The following is a 24,864-nucleotide window of genomic DNA, read 5'->3' as shown; positions in this document are numbered from 1 at the left end:
AGTTTGCCAGTTATTGTGATTACATTTTTAACACACAAAATCTAGCCTAGAACATGTGTTGGAAATACAGCCACAGTCATAGTTATTCTTTATACGAGTCTGGGGTTTTATCGCTGTCATGTTTTAAGTAATAGATTTATTTTTATATTAGTCAACATTCCAGCAATTAAACCTTTTAACTATTAGCTCTGCAGATTCAAACTTGATACAAATGTTACAATGTAAACTGGAGGTGGACCAATTAATCGCCGCCTCCTTTAACTGGAATTACAGTCCTTTAAAATGTGTTCAATTCAATTTTATTTATATAGTCCCAAATAACTACAACAGTGCCCTTTATATTATAATACTTTTTAAACCCTTCAATATTAGAAAGAACCCCAAACAATGAGACGATCCCCTGTGAGCAAGGACTTGGCGACTGTGTGAAGGAAGAACTCCCTTTAAACAGGAAGAAACAGGGCGAGCAATCAGCTGGGGGTGAGGTAGGAAGGAAGGCAGCATGGGAGCATTTATCATTTATTAGTAAACAAGCAGCTGTTTCAGCTTTAATATTATCCTGACTCTTACATGTTTATATGATAGATGTATTGTTAAATGGGGGAGACTGCATACATGTTGAAAAGTGTATATGTGTTTCAGGAGCAGGTTGTGAGTGCATCCAATTTGTGACTCGTACCTTGATGATGAAACTTCCAGGCAGGAGGAAAAGAGGAAGTCAGAGAAGATTTGTGGATGTAGTGAAGGAGGACATGCAGTGCATTGGTGTCACAAACCTCAAACAGGATTTGTTTCTTTAAATTTAGGCTTAAAGTAACTGATACTTCATCTGACGTGCACCTTCCTAAAAATGTAACCACACATTGCATCCATTCAGTACAGTCCGAAAAAGATGGATAAACTCAAAAACAGGAACTCGTCTGCCAACTTTAGGCAGCAAAATTGCAGAGAAATGTAGCCAGACCAAGCCAAAGTATAAATGCAGCATCAGCCACTCTGTAGGCTCAAAATAGGTTTTAATGCAGAATTATTTACCCAGCAGCTGTATGTCTTCCTCCCATTGCCCCCAACTGTTCAAGGCGGACTGCTGCCGTTCCCCAGGGCTGGTTCTGCTGGAGGTTTCTTCATATTAAAAAAGGGAGTTTTTCCTTCCCACTGTCGTCAAAGCGCTTGCTCATAGGGAGGGGTCATATGATTGTTGGAGTTTCCACTGTATTATTGTAGGGTCTTTACCTTACAATATAAACCGCCTTAAGGTGACTGTTACTTGTGATTTGGCGCAATATAAATACAAATAAAACTGTCACACACGAGGTGGGGTGCTTCCTGAACAGGTTGCCAGCTTTTTACAAAGACAGGGCTAACAAAAAGACAACCGCTTACTCTCACGTCCACACTTTGGTCAATTTTAGAATCGCCAATTGTCCTAAGAAGCATGCGTTCGGTCTGCAAGAGGAAACCCACACAGGAACAGGAAGAACACGCAAACGCTACACAGAAAGGCCCCAGTGGTCAAGAAGGGTCAAACCATAAACCACATGACAACGCTGCCTCTCCACGACCTCTAAGAATAGGAAAATAGCTCCCAGGAAAGCTCTACACATGTGCAGACTGCATCATTTAAAACTCTGGCCTTTTATTATGAGCAACCACCACTGTAACATTTCATATATGAGAAAAATATGAAGAGTTTTTGTGAAGAAACTTGCATAGAATTAATCAGAAATGAAGAGTTTTTTTTAAGTCTAATACATCAACAAAAAACTGATGTGTAAATTTATTTAAAAATGAATTTATTTTGATTTAGGATATAAAAAGCCAATCGCTTCTTTGCCATTCAGTGATTTTCACGGGAAAAGCAGACACAACGAAGCAAATTGTTCCTCTTATTTCATTTTACAGCCATCAGCAGACACTTTTCAGCCCCAACACTCCTACAATCAGCATCCTCTCACCCTGTCAGCGCGACACGATTGTAGTTGCTGTAGATTTTCGCTGCTCGCGTATGCAGAACGTGCGGGCACGACCGATGACACGGGAGCTCGGGTTGTAAAATTGATTCCTCGAAACTTGTTTTCTCCCTCGGGCTGAGTGCCTTCACCTCTATTTGCAGTTAGCAGGGAGATAATCATTTCTGTGGATTGTTTTGCTGTCATTGGCTTTTCAACAGCTGCAGTGTTTTACAAATATTTTATCGTGCCGCAGAGATTTAAAGCGCTGCTGCATAATGTTTGAAATAAACCCAAACCGTACGAGTCTGTCGATGGCGCGCTTCACCGGCCACATTTTTTCCTGTTGTTTCTCCAGTGTGGCAGCAAATGAGTCACACGTGAGAGAAAATTAAAGTTAGAACCACATCGAAGCTGGTGAGAACACGAGTGACAGGGACAAAATAATAGGAATACAGCTGCAGCTAAAGTTTATTTTTATAATCACTGTGTGCAGAAGAGCCGTTTAGTCTATAAAAGTTCAGTTTTTAGTCCACAGTGACCACATCCAATGTCTCATTTTGTCCAGAAGCCAAATATGTTCAGTGTATTCTTAAAAAACAGCAAATTTTCACAGATAAATTCACCGTTTTTCCCACCACAGCATCACAGAGTCACTGAAAAATCAATTAACTGACGACTCGTTTGAGCTCTAGTTGTGATAAAATGAGGCTTGGATGTCTTTCCCACATGACCTTAAGAATAAAGAATAAAGTGAGCAGTGTCAGTGGAAGTTTGCTGTGCAATCATCTGCTCTGCCCTCCGCTGACGTCAGCGCGTGACCGGGTCCACCGCCTGTGGAGAGCAGCTGGCTTCGTGGCTCCAGACCGAGCCTCCAGTCGGCTCTCCGGGGCAGCCGAGGGTCAGCGGGAGGCCTCGGCCTAAACATCCAGGCTTAATCCACCGCTGGTGAGGACAGGAGGCTCACAGGAGGGACTTCGCCAGCGCCACCATGTGGTCAACGCCACATGCTATATCCACCACTTGGCCTGGTACAGTCACCTGAGGTGGAAAAACAACCCACAAGAAGGAAGTCAACAACAACATAAAATGTAAGAAAGGAAGACGTGCAGTTTCTGTGCTTTTACTGCACATACAGCGAGGGCAGAGGGTTTATTTATGTTCTTTCTTTTGTACGTGACCCAGGATTTCACAATGTGCAACACTGACAAGAAGTGTGAGCTCTACACCTCCAAATCCTGTTAAAATGTCTCGAGAGGACGTGCTGATAAAGTCTGCAGACTTAAATTGAAAATCTCAACAGGGCGCATACAGGTAGCGAATATTTTATAACACCTTCACACACACTTTTCTCTACTTAAAGCACACAAAATTTTCCCCAGAATACAGATGACACAAGTATAAGGAAAAAGCATTTATTTTGATCCAAAGGAAGAAGAAGTGGGTCAAAAATAGACGCTCAGCTGCATGGTTTTCTCTTTGTTTAGATGACTAATACTGAATCAGTGTCTTACCCGCCACGGGAAGTACTGGTCGTCTTTCTTCCCGATGCCCAAACAACCCCTCACATTCTTCCCCCACACGAAGAGCTCACCCCGATCTGAGAAGCAGACATTTAAATAAATAATAATAAAATAAATATCAGTAAGCTGTGACCACAGATTAGAAGGATGAAGCATGGAGCAGTAATGTAAGTTTCAAGTTTATTCATTTATATAGCACTTTTAAAAACAACAGTTGACCAAAGTACTGTACAATAATAAAGACATACCAAATAAAATAGAATATAGATTAAGAAAAAATAGAATCATGGAAAGAACAATAGGAACAGACTCATCTTGATTTAAAAGCCAGAGAGTAAAAGTGGGTCTTTAGACGGGTTTTGAGAGTCTCCAGCGTTGGAGAGGTCCTGATATGCAAGAGTAATGAGTTCCGTAATTTAGGAGCAGTCACGGCAAATGCCCGGTCTCCTCTGTGTTTTAACCTCGACCTTGGGACAACCAAAAGCATTTGGTCGGCAGACCTCAAGGATCTTGTGGGAGAATACCGGGTTAGGAGATCAGCATCATATATAAGGGCTTAGCCATGTAACGTCTTAAAAACAAGTGTTAAAATTTTAAAATCAATTCGAAAGCTGACTGGTAGCCAATGTAATGATACAAGTATGGGAGATATGTGATCCCGCTTGCATGTCTCAGTTAGGAGCCGTGCTGAAGCGTTTTGGACTAGCTCCAGTCGGCCAATTAGTCTCTGAAGCAGAGAAAAGGCTTAACTTTTGCAAGGAGGCGAAGATGAAAGAAGCTCGTCTTGATTACGTTATTTATTTGTTTGTCAAATGTCAGCTTCAATTTACATACTATAAATACTCAGTTTTCTACACGACAGTTCAGATTCATAAAAAGCTGCTTCGTCACAGGATGTGTTAGTTGGCCTGACACATCCCAAAATATATATATTTTATTACATTTTTTGGAATAGTCTCTTTGAGCACTAATAGTTCTACAAATACATCACTGCTTTGTGCACATGGTTGATGATGCAGATTCCTGCATTGCTTCTCAGTAAAAAAACAACAACAAAAACAAACAAAAACCCAGCAACATAGCAGCAAATGCAACGAAGACATAAACACGAACACCAACAATATCTGCATTGCCAATGCTTCAAGATAGGAAAACTACATTAAAAGGTTACACACAAGCCACCGATGATACAATATCCACAGATGAGAAAGAGGTTTGTCACTTAAAATAACACAACTCCCAAACATATCCTTGATATTCAACTTCAGCTAATGAACAGTGGACACCCTGAATGTGCTCGTCTCAGCTACACAGTTCAGGCTCTTTCCACCTACTCTTCAAACGCATCCGATCAGAATGTTGGAACCAGCAGATGAACTGAAGCACAGTACCAAGGATTAATAGGAACTCAGATATGTACAAGAATAAAACGGTAGAGCTGAAATCAGAGTGTAACAGGTCCTGAATTAATTAAAAGGGAGTTACTAGTTCTCAGTGAGCACTTCGGTCAGTTTTGGAGAATTTATCCAAACCATTTAGACCTCTGGATGGTTTGTGAAAACTGCAGAAGAGGAAGACGTCACCTGTAGCCTCTAATAGACCACATTGATCATCTTTTATTGGCAGTATTCAATTAAAAGGAAAAAAGAAAGAAATCTTCCTGTTTTTCTTCACTATTTAAACTTTTCTGCTTTGTTTACAGTTTATGTAAATTAAGGGAAAATTTCTGTGCTTCAGTTATGAAGCAAAGTCTGGCTAATGAGCTCCCAGTGCTTCATATGTTTCCTAAAGTGTGAGTCTAAAGAGTCGTGCTGATGAGCTGTATTGTTATACTGCTTGTTTTGGTCTGAGAGTAGGTAGAAGTTAATACTTATCAAGACCTACTTACTGTTAGTCCCTCCCTATGTTACAGTTTAACAGTGTTTTTTTATATACACACTTAAGATCAAACTACCACCCCGGGCTTTTCTCTGTGGAATCAAACACAGGACCTTTATGCTCTGAGGGAGCGGCTAACCACTGAGCCACTGTGCTTGTTCTTCTGGATTAAGAGAGCACCTTTCTGACACAGCAGTGCAGTCACACAGGTCAGGCTGACAATGGTCAGATCAGTGCAGTGTATTCAGAAATCTCAGGCTGGTGGCCTGGTGGCCTCAATGAATCAAAGTGGCCTCACTTTGATTCATTAGATTTATTCACTCAGCTTTATGCAGCTCCGTCTGGAGTCTTAACGTCTCTTTTCACACATGCAGTTGGTCCTCCCTACAATAACTTTTTAAAAATCAATCAAGATACCCTTTTACTCACTAAACTCCACAAAACTCAGTCTGAAGTTTTAGTGCTGTTGGCTGGTTACAGCCTCAGCCTCCGACTAATAAAACCTGACAAAAGAGATGTTTCCAGTCCAGTGTTTCAGCGACAAAAACAAGACGAGACAGACTTTTTCATTTCAGCGCCATAAACACTACATCACCCAATCACTCAGCGATAAACTGTTCCCCCAGCGGGCACGTCCGCCTCTTTCTAAGCACCTGAGACTGCATCGACTGCACTGCGAGTTTTATTCTTCCATTTCTTATCTGGGCTCAAAAAAAAAAAAAAAAGCAGAAATCTGAGCAATAAAGCAGGAATATTGTAAAGAAGCATCTGTGCGCATACCTGTCACTGCAGCAAAATGGCTGAGGCCACACCTGATCCTGGAGACAACACCTGAGGGGTTAAACTCAGACCGTCCAAACAGTGTCGGGGGAATCATCTCTGGGGTCGAAGACTCTGACAGTTTGGGGCCTTTTCCAAGGATGCCATAGCCCCACACAAACACCTCTCCTTTGTCTGGAAAGACACACAAATACCGGACTTTAGAGCTCGACAAGAAGAAAAAGCTACACATATGACAAAACTACGACTCGTTCTTTTACAACTATCTGACAGACCGGCTCGTTCTAAAGAGCGCTCTGAATTCAAGCGTAGTCCTGTAACTGTTACAGTTCAGTCTTTGGAGTTTCTTCCCTCCTGGTCCTCAGTCCATAAGCAGCATTATCACAAATTAGCAACATAGTTACAGAGCGAGGTCACTGAGTGCGGAAAAGTCTCCAACGCTTTGCTGCAGAGGTCCAAACCACCTCTGGCATTAACATCAGCACAAAAACTGTCACCGAGAGCTTCATGGCATAGGTCTCCATGATCGAGGAGCTCCTGCAGACGTAATGTGCAGCTGACCCAGTACTCTCTTCTATACAGCAAAAATATTATTTGACTAGAAAGTCCAGGAAGTTCACACCCAACCACCTAATGTCTGTTTTTTGTAATTTATTCTAAACATATCCACTTTATTTGAATTTACTGACATCCCACCAACAGCGGGTCACTGTTAGGATTACTGTCCTGTGTGCAGGGCTGAAATGGTACAGATAGCAAGACCAGATAGCGGACCATAGCTTCGGTCCGCCAATCAGCAGCTCCTTAAGGTACCGAAAACTAAGTATAAATTTAAAGGTGATCGTGCTTTTGCTGTAGTTGCTCCAAAGTTGTGGAATGATCTACCCATGCATGTTAGGCAGGCCTCTTCTCTTTCTGAATTTAAAAATCTTCTTAAAACACATTTATTCGCTGAAGCCTTTGGCATTGATTAGAGGGGTTGACTCAATTTGTTTTAACATGTTTCAATTTATTTTAGTTTTTTAGTTATTTATTTTATCTTATCTCATTTTAATTTTCTTTACTTATGCTATTAGCATGTACAGCACTTTGTGAACTCTGGTTTTATGTTAAAGTGCTTTATAAATAAAGGTGGTATGGTATGGTAACAGATTCTTCTCAACAGCAACGAACCAAAAACATGACTGATGAAGACAGCAAGCTGGCTATTATCAGTAGTATTGCAGCAGTGAACACTGATACTAAACATTTTTAAATAAGAGCTGCCTTTATTCACATAAACCCTAACCATCATTTTATAAAGCTGCCACATGATAAATGTTAAAAGTCACCAAAGACTAAATGAAACGTACATGTCATCTGTCCCCTCGGGCTAGAGGAATCTTACCTTTTGACCTCCCTGAATGTTCACCCAAAATGCTTCAAGGCTTTATAGTTTTATAACCTAATATTCAACACAGCCTCATTATTTTTTATTCAGGAGTATAGAAGATGGGAAAATGGACTAAACAGCTAATACGATCATATGCAAGGCAAAAAATGGCAGCACAAACAACCTCCACAATTATTACACATGATTAGAGGTCCTAGGGTAATACTGATCCCATGTAAAAGTATCATCACTTATGTACAGCTGAAGGTTTTATATAGCTTTCATTCTGCATTCATAATCACCAGTAATGAAGAGTGTTATATCTAACATGTAATGTGCAAGTCTGATCGAGTAAAAGTGGAAGGAAGCTACTTTTCCCCAAAAATGTCTAAAAATAGGACCAGAAATGTGTCACTCAGTCAGGATGAATTTATTGGAAATCAGCCTGCGGGTTGACTCAACACTGACGGAAACAAACCACCCACCGCTCCAAGGATGAGTAAAAGCTCAGTTTTAGCACGGTACACTGATGTTTACCTGAAACAGTTAGTCACAGTCTGCCACCACGTCAAAAAGGTAAATGAACAAACAAGCCAGACATGACAGGAATCAAACTGGAAGCCAGACATCCAAAACTGATGAGCGATGCCACCGAGAGGCCACGTGTGGAGCGACTGCTCTAGACTCAAACTGAAGACTCAAATTAGAAAATGCATTTTTAATCCTACAAGCCAGACAATGTAAAGGAAACTTTTCCGACACAAATCGTCCGCTTTTGTTATTTTTTCTGTTTGATTGTGTGAACTGACCGTTGAGTATGGCCACCTGTGTGCCTCCGCACGCTGCCTGAATCACCTTTCCGCAGCCTTTCAGAGGGAGATGACGAGGAGAGTTCATCTGAAAAATAAACAAAAGAAAAATGAATAATAGATATCTGTATGAATAATCGAGTAAACGTTGAGTTTGGTCTCTCTGCAACGTGCTTTCTGTCTTTTCCTCCAAAGCTTTGGCCTCATCCAAGAATTACGAACAAATCATTAAAGGCAATAAGTCAACTTCTACAAGTTCCTTTTGGTCCAAACATGCTCATTTTATAAATCTGATTGAAAATATGTTCCTGAAATCATTTACTAAGAGATTAGACATCTGCACTTTAGTGCTAAGGACTAAAAACTGTTTCAGTTAGAGGCAAAAGTTCTGCATTCAAACTGCAGCATGCAGTAGAGGTAGCATTTACACATAAATACTCAACTTTGGATGACGCTTTGAGAATCAAGTGGAGACTGTGCGTAAGGCTGACATTTCTTACAGGCAGAAGACAAGACAGCCTGCGTCAGAGTCCTCTCTCTACTGACATTACTTCCTGTGATTTAGAAAAGAGTGCTTCATGTGTAAAATGTAACTCAGAATCGTTCTCCAGCCGGTAACACGCCAGACAACCTGCTGTATTCTCACATGGGATTAACCTGACATCTCTCAGACTGTGTGCTAAGAAGATGGCAAGTTAAAGGACGTTTAATGTCCAATTTAACTGCGTTGGAAAGTTGCGTTCTCACTTGAGGCTCTTTGGGGAACATCTAGGAAAGTTCAGAGCTGATGGGCTCAACAGCTGATGGAAAAACAGCTTCATAGTGCAATGTAATGTAATGCAATTAGTTAACTGCTTAGCTTCACATTAATGCACATTAATTCAGTCTTTGTGACACATCAAAGTTTTAAAGTTATTTGTCCAGCATCTTTAAAAATGCAGGTTTACAAAGTGTTTTAACAGCAAACAAAAGCAGATTACTAAATTCAAAACAGAAAGCCAGACATTAGGTCAGGATAAGACAGAAGACATAACATGCAGAAGAGACACTCAATAAATGAAAGGTAAAAATTAATGGTCAGCATAGTTATTGGAGAAAAAGTATCTGAATTTCAGGAGCGGGACCACACCTCCAAACATGCTCCGTCCGGTTCTCATCTATATATATTCCCCCAGTTCTACAAGGTGTTTGTTCTTGTTTACTTCCTCACCCTCCCTCCCCTTTTTAATTCTTTAACTTCTTCACTTATTTTTAGCAAATGGGGATCTGCAAGGCCAGGGAGTCGCTGCCAGTCCCATTCAAGGCCTTCCACCAAACCGCAGCTAAATTCATGTCCAAGTCATTCACCTTTATCTACTAAAACACTGTCAAACCTCAAATGAGGACGTGGGCCCAGCGAGTGAATGATAAAAAAAGCTATGAAGCAATTTATCAGAGAAAAAACACAAGAAAACTGAACACAAATCTATAAAAATGTGTCTTTAGTAGCGATAAAAGGAGATAAAGCTTAATTCTGCAAGTTTTTTTGTAAGAGAACCATCATCTGATGTCAAAAGCATGATCATCTTTGGATTTAAGCTCAACTTGGAACAGCCAGAAAGAGCATGTGTGGGGACAGACCCACACATAGTAATCCTTTCTTTTCTTCTTTCAGCTGTGGGGTCACCACAGCGAATCACCTGCCTCCATCTCACCCTATTCCTGCATCATCCTTCAGTCACACCAACTCTCTGCCCTCCTTCACTACATCCATGAATCTTCTCTGTGGTTTTCCTCTTTTTTCTCCATATTTAACACGCTGCTTTAAAACTGATCGGTAAACTTAGTAAACTCAATGCTCAACTCAGCTAACCTTTTTTCTCCCTTTGATTTAAATCAGAAACCAGTTTGTGCATTAAAGTCACGTCAATCTCTGCCTGTCTCGTGTAGTCAGACTCCTCTATGCCAGTGTTTTCATAGTTTAGGGGATCTAATAACGTCATTTCTGGCACTGTTGAACTTTTTAGGCTTTCATCTGATGATTGTTTGATTTGAAGTCTACAGGATATAATTCATCACACTGTGAACTTTTTCCTTTTTACTGGACTCTATGAATCCTGATCACCAGCAGTGCTCAACAGGACGGCCTTATATTAGGACTATTTGTCGGCACAATCTTATGAACATTTAACAATGAATTTCTCTGAAATTTGTTCTTCACTTCAGTTCTAAAAAATGTAAAAAAAGAAAGAAAAAAAATAGTGGCTACAGTAAAGTGAGCTGCTTCGCTCTGACGGTGTGGACAGATGAGTGACAGGTGGAAATGAAACCAGGCAGAGGCTTCAACCAGCCACATGAGCGGGCCCTGTTCAGGCACCATCAGTTCTCCTCACCTGTGTAGCCTGTGTGACAAAGGCCAGCTGCCTGTATTCGGAGTTGCCCCATCCATACAGCTGCCCATCTTTGGAAACAGCCAGGCTGCAGTCCCCATATGTACTGATCTGCTGCACTTCCACCCCGGCTAGATCTCCTCCCACCTCCACCGGACTGGAACTGATGTTGTGGTGCCCCAGCCCTGGAATATGAGATGCTGCAGTCAGCAAATGTCTCCAGAAAATTATTAAAAGTGAAACTCTTACAAATAAAAGTCTTTATTTAGCAGCAACCAGGGCTTAAAATCAATGCCAACGTGGAGTTCATCTGATGGCTACTAGAGGCTGGCTAGGTGGTACAAATCATCCAGTAAGTCTGTGCTTCAGTTTTGGTGAACTTAATTCTGCTTTGTTAGCCTGTTATTTAGCTTTAAGTAGCCACTTGTACTTTTATGGATGCAGCTTGTTAATCAGCCAATGTCATAAGCTGGCTATCATTAGCAGGTAACTTGACGTTCCACCCTTTCAACCACATGAGGGCTTTTCTGGCTCCCTAGAAACAAAACGGCAGGGGCCAATTCTAACTCTAAACCTTCAAAAACAACCAGAGATTGAAGTTGGCTCCAGCAGGTTTTACCTGAAGTGCCTAAAAAGCAGATAACTGCATACCAGCTAGCATTGGTATCATTATCAGTGGTATAAAGTATGTATAATGTAGTTTATGTAGTTGTTCTTGATAGTGATACTAACTGGAAACACAGCAGCGCCCCCCAAGAAAAAGAGAAACTTGGCAATAATTTTGTTTTGATTTACTAAACTGTTCATTTTTCTGCTGTTCAGCTTGAATGTATGTGTATGAACACATCGCTGTTAATGTTATATGTTAAAAGCAACTCTACTGAAACAGAAATGTCCACTGTAGTAAAGATCACTTTTTTCTCTTTATATTTTTTGGTGTTCAAGGTTAGTGGATGCCGAGTTTCATGGCATGCGACGCGCACTGACCCGTCTGTCCATCTGCACCCCATCCACAGGCGAACACCTTTCCTGTCTCTGTGAGGAAAAGGCTGTGGTCCTGCCCACATGCCACCTGGGAAAAGTAATAAAACACACATTAACTTCACAGTGGTTGGTGTCACATTAAGCCAAATGCTCAATTAATCCGTCAGGAAAGATACGATTCAAGTAACAACCTCATGAAAAAAAAAGACTAATTTAATGAATGGACTTCTGAGAGGTGGTGATTAGTGTAGCAACAGCACCAAATGACATTTTAATACGCGTACTGGGCAGGTGTTAGCATGCTTAAAATAATCTGGATCTGGACAGGATGTGAAGCAACCAAATGTTTGGAAAGGGAGGGAAATGAGACAGAAAAACCGTCTGTCATCACTGCTCAGACACAGCCTGCACTCACCTGGATGACCCTGCTGCTGAAGCCCTCTATCTTGTGAATGATGTGACTGCCGCTGTTGAAACGCAAGAAAGAGAAATGACCAATTCATCACCCAAGCATAGCAGTGCCTCCAGGAGATCCCAGCAGCATGCCAGCCTTCCTTTAACCTCCTGCCAGCATGTGTAACCGAGGCAAAGAGCAAAGGGAGTTTTCGATAGTTAGAGCAGTGATTTCCAAAGCGAGGGTCACAGCCCAAGGTGACATTTTCAGTTTTCTACATACATTTGAAGCTATATTTAAAGAAGAAGTCACAGCTATAGCAGAAAAAGCTATCAGGTTAATGTGGGGAGCCTACATGCCCTCCCCGGGCCTGTGTGGCTCCTCCATGCATGTACTGTTAGTGGCTGATTCTAAATTAGCCATAGGTGTGACTGTGAGTCTGAATGATTGTCTGTCTTCCTGTGTTAGCCCCGCTATAGACTGCAGACCTGTGCAGGATAAACAGCCTCTCGCCCTGTGACACCTGGGATAGGCTTCAATCGAAAAGGCGGTCTTCCAAAATAAAAGCTTCAATAGAGACCAAAGACGCCTCCTGATGAAATTGCCAAAACCTGCTGGTTTCTCTGTGACATCAGAAAATTGCTGGTGTATTTCACCAGCAGCAGAATGCAGAAAGACACACCTGTAGACTTCATCTTCAACTATCCGCCTTCCACACTGGCCATAGGCGTTGTTGCCCATACTGAAAACTAGAGAAAAGGACAGAACAGAGAGAGGAGTGTGAGGGTGAGAGGACGCATCGTGTAAAGTCATATTAATGATTAAGACTAGTTTATCTGAGTCATCTTACTGTTTACTTCAATTTAATCAGTTATTATTCATCTCTGGCTCTCTTCCACAGTGTATCTTTTGTTCCCTCTCCCTCCCCTCACCCCAGTTATAGCAGACGGCCGCCCCTCCCTGAGCCTGGTTCTACCGGAAGCATCTTCCTGTTAAACGGGAGTTTTTCCTTCCCACTGTCACCAAGTGCTTGCTCAAACAGGGACACTGACTGTTGGGATTTTCTCTGTATTATTGTAGTGTTTTTACTGTACAACATAAACCACCTTGTGAGGTGACTGTTGATGTGATTCGGCACTATATAAATAAAATTGTTTTGAATTTAATTGTTTAATTTATTAACATTTATAAAACATTTCAATTATCCTATTTTTGTGTAAATGAATTACTCATTTTTTCATTTTAGACATGATATTACATAACAATATATTGCATGTGTCCCACTCTACCTCAATAAAAACTTATTCTCAAATAAATAAGAAACACCTGAGAAGCTCAAAGTGTTTTAGATAAAGTTGTTTTTAAAAGCTTTAATGGACTCTGCAGTACATGTTATGAAAAGCTGTAAGATTATTGACTTTAATACTTTGATTTAGTAGCAACAACAATCTGCTATGTTGTTTAAACTAAGGTTTAAAAAAGAGATAGTTTGAGTTTAACAGAACAGAATTAAACGCCACCTTAAAATTTTTTGTATGCTCTGCAAACAGGTGCACCAGGCTTTGGTCACACAGGCGATATCAAGGACAGCAGAAACATAACCTGCAAGATGATTTTATACATGCTGTTTTTATGACTTGGTGGCCACTTATAATACAAGTAATTTAGATAACTGCATAAATACTCATGTCAGAAAAATCTAAAATATCAGCTGCAGTACTCTTTAAAACAACGCACCGCAGTAGATCGCACTGTGTGTTAGCCGTGACACATCTTTCTTTTGTCAGAAACTAGCCTCACAAATCTTGGGAGTAAATGTCTACCAGCAAATTACCACCAGTTAAAACAACATCACAACAAAGCACCCTGCAATTTAACAAAACACAATAAAAGCCCATTTAAATTAAAAAACAGAAATGATTCTGGCTGGCAACCAAAAGTGGCAAAAAGCCTTTTCACAAATTAGGATTTGAATGAAGTAAAACGCTTGTTGGAACATCAGTCTGCTAATTTACTGAATGTACCAGAAGACCTTAATGAGCTTTCTGCATGAGCTGTAACAGCTGCCTGATAATGATTCATTTTTGGTTGGCGGTGGGTGGATGATGTAAATGGACACATGGTGTGACAGGTGGCTGAAAGGTTTCTACAGGGGGGGGGGACATGCTCCGCAGATTTTTGTGGGTTTGGATTTAAGCTGGTGCGGAAGGTGTGCGTCTCTTACCTCCCTCTCGGTCAGTGAGGACCAGAGAGTGAGCCCGGCCACATGCAACCTGAACCACTCTGGTCTGCAGAGGCTCAACGAGAGGCAGGGCCACCGGGGACGGCTCCAACACGTAGTCGTAGCTCTTATCTACACGAACAGGGCGAGACGACACATGAACAAATAGCAGTGATGCTCCTTAAGTAATATTAATATAAACTTGTTAGAGAAACACTGTGAAATGGAATGTGACACATGGAAGAAACACAAGACCACTCCTCAGCTCTATCCCACAGACTACATGGGATAGATATATACCCTTATAGATATATAAAGGATGGATATAGTTTATGGCAGGTTACCACTTTAGTTTTCCAAATTACACATTACAGCCACTTGACAGCTTTGACTGACAAATGTAACCCCAAAGAGCCGATTACGGTCGCTGCAATGGTCTTCTAACGTAAAAACAGTGACGTCACTGTTAAAGAGGGCGTGGGTACTTACTGCAGTATTCGCCATTCAGATCGACCCGATATATTAGCAGGAGTAGAAGATATTGAAAAACAGAAGCAAAGACATCTTTAAAAAGCCTCCTCTTTGCTGGCGCTCTTATCACAGGCATGGTAGGATAGCTTTTATTACCCGTTACTTTCCTGTTAATAACTTTGTTGCAATTCACTGCAATGATCAACTTTTCTTTTATTTTAATACCAAACTGCAAAAGCACCCCCTCGCACTGTCTGGATATTTGCATATCATGATTTCATTAGCAAACCGCTGTACTAGGGCCTTGTGCAGGTGTTTGCATGGTTATTGCCGGTGCTGGCACTATTATCTTCCACTTATCCGCAGTCAAGCTGACAACAGGCTAAGCAGGGTATTCTAGACGTCCTTCTCTCTATCCACACTTTCCAGTCCCTTCTACTGGGGTGCGAGGTGTTCCTAGACCAGACGAGATATAGAATTGCACCAGCAGGTTGGGGGTCTTCACCCAACTGATGTGCCCAGAAAGCCTCCAAATGAAAGCCTCCATGAGGCTTCCTAATGAACACGCAGGAGTAGCGGCTCTATTCAGGGATCCCTCCAAACATCAGAGCTCCACAAACTATGACTAAAGAGCCCAGCCAGCCTATGGAGGAAACTCATTTCGGCTGCTTACATTCATGGGTGAGGGTTGGGACGTAGATGGATGGGTACATCGAATGCCTCCCCTTCTAGTAGAGCTATCCCTTTACCACAACAGTCCGATACCAACGCAAGCTCCACCTGTCACAATTATGCATAAGATCCCTAGATACCAGGAGCATTCAATTGATTTCTGGCAGCTTTCAGCGAATGAGAAGCAAAACTGTTGAAGCCAGAAAGTCTTTGGTGGCTCTCATGGGAAACATAATTTACAAAATGAACACCATGCTTTATTCAGTAAGTCTTGGAACTACTGATTGAGACCACAAACTCATTAGAAGAGTTTCTACTAAGCATATGGATCATGTGACCCAGTACAACCCCAACATTTAACCTCCAGCATTTGTCTTAACTGCAGACCTTAGTTGTGTAAAAGTTATCCTAATTTCTGGGGTACTTCTTTACTTGTCTCTCCGCTTCTTTTTGCAGACAGCAGTTGCCCCCTGCTGGCCATTAGAAAGAATGCAGGTTTAAGTCACTCTGACATTCTAGTTTACAGGCCCAGAAGTTATGTCCCTCCTTGCTATACAGTTCACATGTATTGTCTTGTACATATATCCTTACCAAAAAAGAAACTTCAAACAAGACTTTACACAGTACCGTACCAGCTACAGATGGTCATCTTATTTATACAGACAATGTATAGCATTGCCATCACCTGATGGGTCCAATAGCCATTCTTCTTTCACATCCAATGTTCTTCAAACTATCTTTAAAGAAATAAATAGTTTCTGTCTTACGGCGGTCGTGCTGAGTGCGCTGAAAGCCCAACTGAGAATCTTTGTTCAGGCCCATGCCCCAAAGTTTGGTCACATCTTTGGATGGAGACGCGATGAGAGTGAAACCATAACCACAGGCAGCAGAGGAGATCTGCAACAGCAGCAGCAGAAAGCAAGTTCAGCTTTACAAAGCTCTCTTAAGACATATAAAATGGTTTGTTGACATAGGTATGACTGGCAGCAGCAGTTTAACTGATTTGACTGATATTTTATGAAGTTACACCTAAATAACAATTACTATCTTATAAATCTTTAGAAGCCCAACCCATAAGACTCAGACTATCATACTGCCGGCCGATTTTACCTGTTCTGCAGTCTCCAGGCGGTAAGGAGTAAGCTGGTATTTGCGGGGCTTCTTCCTGCCGCTGTCTGGTACTACAAAGGTAGGGATGCCAAGTGCACCAGTGAAGCTGAAGCCCCAGACAAACACTTTATGGGTTGGCTTTTTGTGCTGGCCGACATACTGGAAGACCGGATCACTGCCACTCTTCTCCTGGGGTCTGGATGCTTTGCTGAGTGTTGCATACCAACAGACTTGAAGGCCTGCTCTCATGTGCCGGGGACACAGTCGCACATAGGAAAAAGCCATCCTGTAGAAAAAGGCAGGGATAGGGAAAACAATAGAGATGAAGTTGATGTGGTTGTTTGACCAAACTATACTGACATTTAATATTGTAATGATAAGCCACATTAACTGTTCTTTAATTCAAAATAAAAATATTCTTTACTTTTACATTTAAATATATCAGAATTTTTTAATTGCCTTTACAGAACAATAAAAATATATTTTTGTTTTATCAAACTGTGTTATTATTTTAAAAAAATGTAATATTAATGTGTAGGGGGGGAAAAAAACACACTGCCACATTTCATTTACATTTTCTATCAAATTAGGCGTTCTGTGGTTTTATAAAACTACGCACACAATACTAGGAGACTTTTAAATTTTTATATAAAAGCCTAAAGCCTAGCAGTAACTTCGGCATGCACCTGATCCACAGTAGCTTTGATTAAATGTAATTTATGCCTTGGTTAACAATTTAACGTTAGCTGTCCCACATTAAAACAGGCGTACTAAGGGACTCGTGAGCATCCATTTTGGGTTAAATTACACTAAAAATAGTTAATACTAAGTCTTCGTAATCAACCCCGATTTGAAAAACGGATCATAAGGATTTGAATAAGGCATTTATTATTAATCTTATCAGATTGTACATCTGACGCTGCGGGATGGTAGTTAAAATTAGGTTAAATTTGAAGGGACTTTCACCTCGTGTTCGTTCCAACAGCAGCCACTGAGCCGGGGTAAATTTCTCTTCTCTTACAGTTAGAGCCGCATTTTGTAATGCTGAGAAACTCACTCGGTATCTACAGAAATGATGACTTCCAGGTGAAATTATAGGAAAATGTCTCAGGGCCGTTATTCCATGTTTGTTTAGGTTAACTTTCTCCAACCCAGGATGCAGAAGGACCCTCTTCCGTCACGTCTGTTCGCCTTTAAGAATAAAACAACAGCGCCCCCTGCTGCCCTGGAGCTCCAAAAGCGCTCTACAGCGAGGCGAACAGATTAAAGAATGGCAGGAAATATGTGTAAATCATTTTAATGCTGTAGCTGGAGATGACCTGAATGACTTATATAACTCTTCCTAGCTATGTCTACAATAAAAAAAAAAATCACAATTTATTAGAAGATTTATTGTTTTGACTATAAAATAACATATAACTAAAGCTGTAAAACCTAACAATGGATTAAATAGATTTGTATAGGTCAGAAGTGCTTTGAAAGCCAATCAAGTTTCCACAAATGGAAGTAAGCAGTATCAAACAGCCTGGAAAGACACAAAACAACTTCAATAAGACTTGAGCAGTGGAGAAAAGGATTCAAAAGAGAGGCAAAATAGCCAAAGACATGCAAAAGACCAAGATTACAATATGATAAAAATCACACAGATGTGACTGAAGTTAAAGCAAATACAAGAAAAATCACTGCAAAGAGAGAAAATGATGCAATCAAAGGTGAGAAGAACAACTATGAGATGCAAAATGACCACAGGGTGGTTAAAAAAAAATGACTGCTGGAGGATGTAAAACATTCCTTTGAATTAAGATGGTACTATTCTATACTTAGCTTCTCTGGATCATATTTATATTATGTTGCTCAATATCATTTGTGCCAATCAAATTACATCAACATAGTATTTCAATTGTGTCCAGGCTGTCTACAGTTTCCTGGCTAATTCAGCACCTGTATATGTGTTCACTGTTATGAAAGTAGCATAATAATCTGATAGAGTAATAATATCTGTTATAGCTTTACCTTCCTAGCCGATAATCTACTCGGGTGTCAGATTAGAGCTGATCTGGAAGTGGGTTAATGCTGCAGAGCTGTCAGGTGAGCACCCGACCTTCGCCTCACAGGGTATTAACCTGCCATAGCAGAGGTGAATGAAATGCCTGGAGGGTCACATGTGAAAACTTCTGGCCTCGGTGCTGCTGTGAGTATTTTCTATATATAACTCAACCACCTGCCCTCAGAGCGCACACTCCCCCTCTTCTGAAATGTTTAGAGGGTTTTCTAACTACCCTGAGTGCAGTTTTATTTACCACTAATTTTAAAATACATCATTATTGTCAATATGTCAGTGAAATTAACCATTTTACAGAAGAACATAGTGTGGCATCTGCTGTTATGTCAACACAGTATGGATAGAGTCTGCAATGTCCAGGTCTGGTGTGTCATCTGCTCATTACATCACAGATTTTGGCCTCTAATCCTGCAGTATCACACATATCAGTCTGCCTCCTCTAAATTATCCCCATTCTGTTTTTAAGTCTTTATTTTCAATCAGTGTCCTATTAATGTGGAAGGCAGTTTAAAGTGCTGATGAAATGCACAGGACGGCATAAATTAATAAAAACAGACCAGTGCACATCAAGTTACATATAGAGAGACTACTTTACAGGAAGTAGCAAGCAAATGCTAAAAAAAACCCTCTTGCTCAAAACAACTGGGGAAAAAAACGAAAGCACAAAGATTTGTATTGAAAAGTGGGCTCGAAAATGGCCTGGGTTGGTGATCGTTTTAGACACTTTCTTATTCGAATGAATGGGGAAAAATTCAGAAGTATTTTGGGAATTTCACAACAACTCTGACAAATTGCTACCAAAAGTCACATCACAGTATTCCCAAATGGGCCACAAGAAATGATGTAACATATGTGGGAGCTTTCTCAAAGCTGCGAGACGAGATTTTAGGCGGACGAAGAAGAAGAAGAAATTGGATAGGCTCACTTAATTTCAAAGTAAAACATTACTATGTGCAGTTCATTTCAACTAAAAATAGTCCAGGTGTCATAGGGGGAGCTGTAAAGTAAGGAGAGGCTGTGACAGTACTTTTGCTTTATGCAGGTGGAGCTGTATCTGAAATACTGCTGTTCACATAATTGTACAATTCTATCATCCACCCATCCGTACATCCACTATACAGTTCAGTCACTTATCCCATCTTGCCATTCACACTCACATTCCCCAGGCAGTTTAGAACTCAGCTAACCCTAAGCATGTCTTCTTTTTAATTCCAGTTTATGTAAAATCACCTTTTTTAAGCTTCATTTTACTTTTAGACCACCGGCAGCATCCCAAACAGGTAAGACTTAAAAATGTTGAGCGATGGATTTAAAGTGGGTAAACAGTGGGGCATAGTACAGAGGGGAAGTCTGACATATGGGAGCTAAATTAAAAGACAAACAAAAGACATTTCACAGTTAAATATTAATGAAATCAGCAGGATTAATTGGACAAAACAGCTTAAAAAGTCACAAAACCAGTCCAGAGCTCAAAGAGGACTGGTCCTAACTTCAGTTTTGTGTTAATTTACAATTATGCATGTGCTGCTCTGCAGCCTGGTATCACCCGCCCTGTCCAAAAGCAGGTATGTGCAGAGAAGTGGAGGCTGTAATCCTTTAAGAGGATCAAGTCTGACTTCCAGGGGGAAGGGAAACAGGATCCACTAACTGTCCATAGTAGCCTGCACATGGCATATCTGTCATCTTGGTGTGTGTCCATTAAAAAAAAATGCTGAGCTGACAGAATTTTGATGGAGCGTAAACAGTGATGGAGGCTGAGGCTACCTCAGTGATGGAGTCCATATCTACAAGCATCCTGAACGTGAGGACGACTGAGAGGAGGAGGAGTTAAGGCAAACCACGGCATGACTGTTCTATTTCAGAATATGGACACGTACTTTGGTCAGCAATACCCAGCAGCCACAGGTGCATTATTGCATAAAATCATTTTAAATTAAGGTTTTGTTTCCGAATCTAGCTTCTTTAAAACCTGCTTGTTACTGATTGGTTAACACAGAGTTTACAGCACACTGTAATGTGAGGAAATTTCAGCATTTTTATTAATGCACAAACTGACATTTTATATAATGCCATGCATGTTCAGCTGTGTTGTCATAAGTCAGCAGGTATGCCTTTGCTGCTTGGTGCCCACAAGTGTTGTAAAAGTGACGTTTTGAAGAAACTGAAATAATTTGTTTTAGACAGTAAGCGTGTCACACTTTACAGTCAAATTTGAGCTTATTATATCATCACTTGTGCTTGTGGGGATAGGTTAATTGGAAAATCCAAATTGCCATTAGGTGTGAATGTGCGAGTGAATGTGAGCACGAATGGTTGTCTGTCCCTGTGTGTTGGCCCTGCGACAGACTGGCGACCTGTCCAGGGTGTACCCCGCCTCTCGCCCTATGACAGCTGGGATAGGCTCCAGCGCCCCCCGCGACCCTGAAAAGGAGAAGCGGAAGCGAATGGATAGATGAATATCATCACTGTTTCAAATAAGCTTGTTTTCATTAGAGTAAATAACCCATTAACTCTGCATGGACTCAGTATCCATCTACATGGTTAACCTAATATTGTATGTAAATATGTTCAAATATAAAATCAATGCATTACACTTTCAGTGACTTCTTCTTAGATGCAGTCTCATGTAAAAGACCTCAGATGTGTCTGTTCTTCCCAAACACACAGCCATGCCGATGCTGGAGGTCATCTGCAGCCTGATTGGCTGGCTGTGTCTCTACTTCTTGTTCGTCTGCACCTTCACCCAGCGGGGACCCGAGTGGAACTGCCGCCTGGTCACGTTGTCCCACGGCGTCCTCATAGTGCTGCTCACAGCCTACGTTGTTTTCGTAGACGGACCCTGGCCCTTCACGCATGCAGGTCAGTGGATCAATAGACATGTTACCAATGCAGTTACAAAGTATAGTTAGTAATTAAATTAAATTAAATTAAATTAAGCTCTCTTTTTGGTCATGTGGTGATGTAAATTCAGACTGCTAATTATAGCAGTCTACTGTCCTCACTGAGAGTTAACAGGATCAGCAGCATGGCGCTGATGTTCAGCATATTTTAAAATTTAATGAAAAGTAAAGTACAAATCAGTTTGGTGGGTAATGGAGGTGAAACACATCCACGGTCTGCATTAAATGAACCAATAAGTCGGGTAATTAATCACCGAGTGAAGAGATTAATGTAATCAGTCCATGAATGAATCAATATAAGCACAGAGTTTTAATTAGTTTGTGAATTAAAGAGAGTGATTTAAAAAAAAATGTACAAATGATTATGATTGAATTTAGGTCGGTATAATAAATTAAAAGTACATAAAAATAGCTGTACCAGGATGGTACATGTGGTCTATATAGGGCAAAGGATGCTGAAGATGGAGGTACCAGGCAGGAGGTTAAGAGGAAAAGCACAGAGAAAATTCATGGATGTATTAGTGAGGGTTGGTGCAACAGAAGCTAGGGATTGGGTAACATGGAGGGAGATGATTCTCTGTGGTGACCCTTAAACATCCAAAAGATGAAGACAGCAAAGAACCAAGCAGTCAAAAACCTGCAGGTACAGGTGCAATTTTCCAAAAAGTGGGTTTTATGGTACCGAAAAAGACAAAGAAATATATCGAAACCACAAACAAATGTAAGTAGGTTATTGTAAGAAATACGTGGACCAATAAAAAGAGGTCAATTAAACAGGATCCACTCTAAAAAAAAACAAAACCCTGACTTATCCAAATGAGCACAATTCAAACTATGATTTCATTCTCATAAGTATTAAGCCTCCAAACCTGAGATCTCTTGATACAACTTTAAATATAAGGACTCTCAGTTTTATAGGCGACCAGCTTTTTACAGTTTGCCTTTAAATGTGCAGTATACAGAGGTGCACGGTATGCTTTAAACACCTTCACGTTATTTCTCCAAGCACTAAATTTGCATTAAGAATTTTTTCATGTGCATGCATCACACAGCATTGCATGCAAATATCTTGATGCGTTCTCAATCATCCAGGAAAGTAAATCTCCAAAACAGAACAGAATCAACTTTTTGGAGATTTATCACACAGCATTTACTCTCTCATAAGGAGGCTAAGGCAGAAGTTCCAACCACTTCACCTTCCTAGGTGGAGCTGAGCATGCAAGGAAACGAGCAATAAATTAAGGAAATAAGGATGCAGCATTTCTGGAGGGGTCTTTTTTGGTTAATTGTGTTGGTTTTGCAAGCAAGTAGACAAAGTTAGCAACTGTCTTGTGAACATAGTGGATAATTTAGCAGCTAAACAATCACATGTGTTTCTTTAGAGTTGGTGGAAATGAAAACAAAGCTAAAAAAAATTACATTAAAGTGAAAATTGAATATTTTTTCCTTTTAGGTGGACACATTCATGACTTTAATTGAATGCTAATGCTACTTTTTGTCTCTTGGATGTGTGCAGCTCCAAGTGTTTGTTAACCTATTGGTATTTAGCTAGTTGAGTTTTTTTCTCTGACCAATAAATAAAATATTAAATACAGATGACCTTCTTCTTATCCTTCACCCAGGTACAGAAAACACAGAGCTGCAGAGGTTCGCCCTGGCTGTGTGCCTCGGCTACTTCTTCTTCGACATGGGTTGGTGTGTATGCTACCACACGGAGGGCCCCGTCATGCTTGCACATCATGCTGCCAGTATCGCAGGCATCCTGCTGGCTTTGCTGACGGGGGTGTCAGGCTGTGAAACCTGCGGGGTCATCTTTGGCAGCGAGCTCACCAATCCCCTGCTGCAGACCCGCTGGTTCCTCCGCCAGGTGGGCCTGTACGACAGCCTGCTGGGCGACGCGGTGGACCTGCTTTTTATTTTACTGTTTGCCACTGTTCGCGTGGGAGTCGGCACGGTGATGTTCTACTGCGAGCTCACCTCTCCTAGGACTTCAATGATAATGAAGCTTGGTGGAGTGGTTATGTATGGGCTGGCATGGGTGTTCATGGTTGACATAGCCAGATTTGGCTACAAGAAAAGCAAGGCTAAGTATAAAAGGTGGATAGAGAACCACAAACTCAAAGACATGGACAGACAAAAGGTGGGTGGACATTCAGACAAGAGTGAATGAAAAGCTAATGTTCTGTGTAAGGTTTTCAAAAGCTCTAAAGGTGCTATGTACAGCATGAGAATAATAAAAGATTACTAAATATTTTTAATATGCTGTATAGTATGAGTCCCCAAATAAAAGAGAAAAGTTATTGCTTATCATGAGCGCGCTCTAACCTTGTTTTAAAATGCCATGGGCTGCTTCATAGCAAAAAGTTTAAGTTGTATTAGCAACAGTCAGCTTTAGTAGTCTAAATGTCTGATGTTTTTGCACACTTATCCAAAAAGTACCAGCAAATTTATTGCGATGGAACAAAACATTCACAGCACAGAATCTCCTGGGGTATAATTACAGGAGGAGAAACTCCATTTAAGACATGACAAGTTTAAAATGATAGCTACACAGTAGGACTCTATCCAGGGGCGCCACCAGATTTTCTTCATAGGGGTGACCATATGGGGGCCACTAAAAATATAGGCTACTTGAAAAATATGGCAAAAACGAGATAAAGAAATGAATTAGATGCCTATTTAATTTCCTGCTATTAAAATTGATATCACTGAAAATAGGTACATATCAAAACAAAATAAGATTTTGAAATCCATATTAAACCTATTTTAACTGATTGAATGATTTACTGGAAATCTCAACCAGCACAGCTGAGCAGAAGCAGCTTAAGATTCATTGTCACAGAATCGAGTTAAGTTTCAAACTTGTTCAGGAAAACAAGCAAGTGTTGGATCATGTAAGAGTGTGAGCTGTTGTCTGTCTCTGTGTTGGCCCTGAGATGCACCAATGATCTGCTTGGTGGAAATTAAAAAGTATCAACCTATAAAGGACTGAATTCAAAGACACTCCTGAAATCAAAGTGAAGAAATTATACAGTAGGCTAGTCCTTCTTGCTTGTATGCATGTCGACAGCTTCGGGCCATGCTCCTAATGAAACGACGGATGGCGTGCTGGGAGATCTCCTCCCACATCAGGGCATCACTGAGCTCCTGGAACGTCTGAGGTGCAACCTGGTGGCATCAGATGGACCAGAATGTAATGGCTCTGAGGTGATCTGTTGGATTTATGTCAGGCGAGCGTAGGGGGCTTTTCAGTGATATCAATTCTTTTATCCTTCAGGAACTGCCTGCAAACCATGGCCACATGAAGCAGGGCATTGTTGTTTGGAGATATATCCATGGATGGATGCACGGCTATACCGACCTTCATTGA

The 24,864-nt window shown here is 40.9% G+C and overlaps 2 protein-coding genes across 4 annotated transcripts; one reads left to right on the top strand and one right to left on the bottom strand.

Moving 5' to 3' along the window:
- Nucleotides 1–1,600: 1,600 nt before the first annotated feature.
- On the bottom strand, nucleotides 1,601–17,707 carry rcc1l (RCC1 like). 2 transcript variants are annotated; one of them, XM_087847494.1, is made up of 12 exons: nucleotides 17,499–17,707; nucleotides 16,533–16,818; nucleotides 16,190–16,319; nucleotides 14,283–14,411; nucleotides 12,741–12,807; nucleotides 12,080–12,131; nucleotides 11,668–11,752; nucleotides 10,684–10,865; nucleotides 8,312–8,399; nucleotides 6,131–6,304; nucleotides 3,464–3,549; nucleotides 1,601–2,990 (listed from the first exon to the last, which is right to left on the bottom strand). In XM_087847494.1, exons 2-12 carry the CDS (start codon nucleotides 16,815–16,817, stop codon nucleotides 2,913–2,915), a joined length of 1,356 nt encoding a protein of 451 aa, XP_087703620.1. In that variant the 5' UTR covers nucleotide 16,818; nucleotides 17,499–17,707; the 3' UTR covers nucleotides 1,601–2,912. The 2 variants fall into 2 exon arrangements, with proteins under 2 accessions (XP_087703620.1, XP_087703621.1); XM_087847495.1 differs by having other exon boundaries at nucleotides 17,590–17,707.
- A 2,552-nt stretch (nucleotides 17,708–20,259) lies between these two features.
- LOC102795433 (TLC domain-containing protein 5-like) lies at nucleotides 20,260–24,864 on the top strand. 2 transcript variants are annotated; one of them, XM_087846921.1, is made up of 4 exons: nucleotides 20,260–20,499; nucleotides 21,262–21,453; nucleotides 23,117–23,634; nucleotides 24,772–24,864. In XM_087846921.1, the coding sequence occupies exons 1-4, from the start codon at nucleotides 20,439–20,441 to the stop codon at nucleotides 24,862–24,864; spliced, it is 864 nt and encodes a 287-aa protein (XP_087703047.1). In that variant the 5' UTR covers nucleotides 20,260–20,438. The 2 variants fall into 2 exon arrangements, with proteins under 2 accessions (XP_087703047.1, XP_006785177.2); XM_006785114.2 differs by lacking the exon at nucleotides 24,772–24,864 and having other exon boundaries at nucleotides 23,117–23,801.

This window comes from Neolamprologus brichardi, chromosome 10, assembly GCF_056152115.1.
Source record: "Neolamprologus brichardi isolate AB-2024 chromosome 10, ASM5615211v1, whole genome shotgun sequence".
Classification (NCBI taxonomy): Eukaryota; Metazoa; Chordata; class Actinopteri; order Cichliformes; family Cichlidae; genus Neolamprologus; species Neolamprologus brichardi.
Note: the sequence above shows the minus strand (reverse complement) of the source record. Positions and strands in the feature narration are given on the sequence as shown.

What these genes read in the sequence shown, in the direction of transcription:
- LOC102795433 (XM_087846921.1), top strand. Translation starts at nt 20,439, where the DNA reads ATGACTGTTCTATTTCAGAATATGGACACGTACTTTGGTCAGCAATAC. An exon ending in GCAATACCCAGCAGCCACAG is followed by an intron (nt 20,500 to 21,261) that starts GTGCATTATTGC and finishes CCAAACACACAG; the next exon opens with CCATGCCGATGCTGGAGGTC. An exon ending in CTGGCCCTTCACGCATGCAG is followed by an intron (nt 21,454 to 23,116) that starts GTCAGTGGATCA and finishes TCCTTCACCCAG; the next exon opens with GTACAGAAAACACAGAGCTG.
- rcc1l (XM_087847494.1), bottom strand. Translation starts at nt 16,817, where the DNA reads ATGGCTTTTTCCTATGTGCGACTGTGTCCCCGGCACATGAGAGCAGGC. An exon ending in GCGCACTCAGCACGACCGCC is followed by an intron (nt 14,412 to 16,189) that starts GTAAGACAGAAA and finishes CTGTTCGTGTAG; the next exon opens with ATAAGAGCTACGACTACGTG. An exon ending in TTGTCACACAGGCTACACAG is followed by an intron (nt 8,400 to 10,683) that starts GTGAGGAGAACT and finishes TTTATTTTTCAG; the next exon opens with ATGAACTCTCCTCGTCATCT.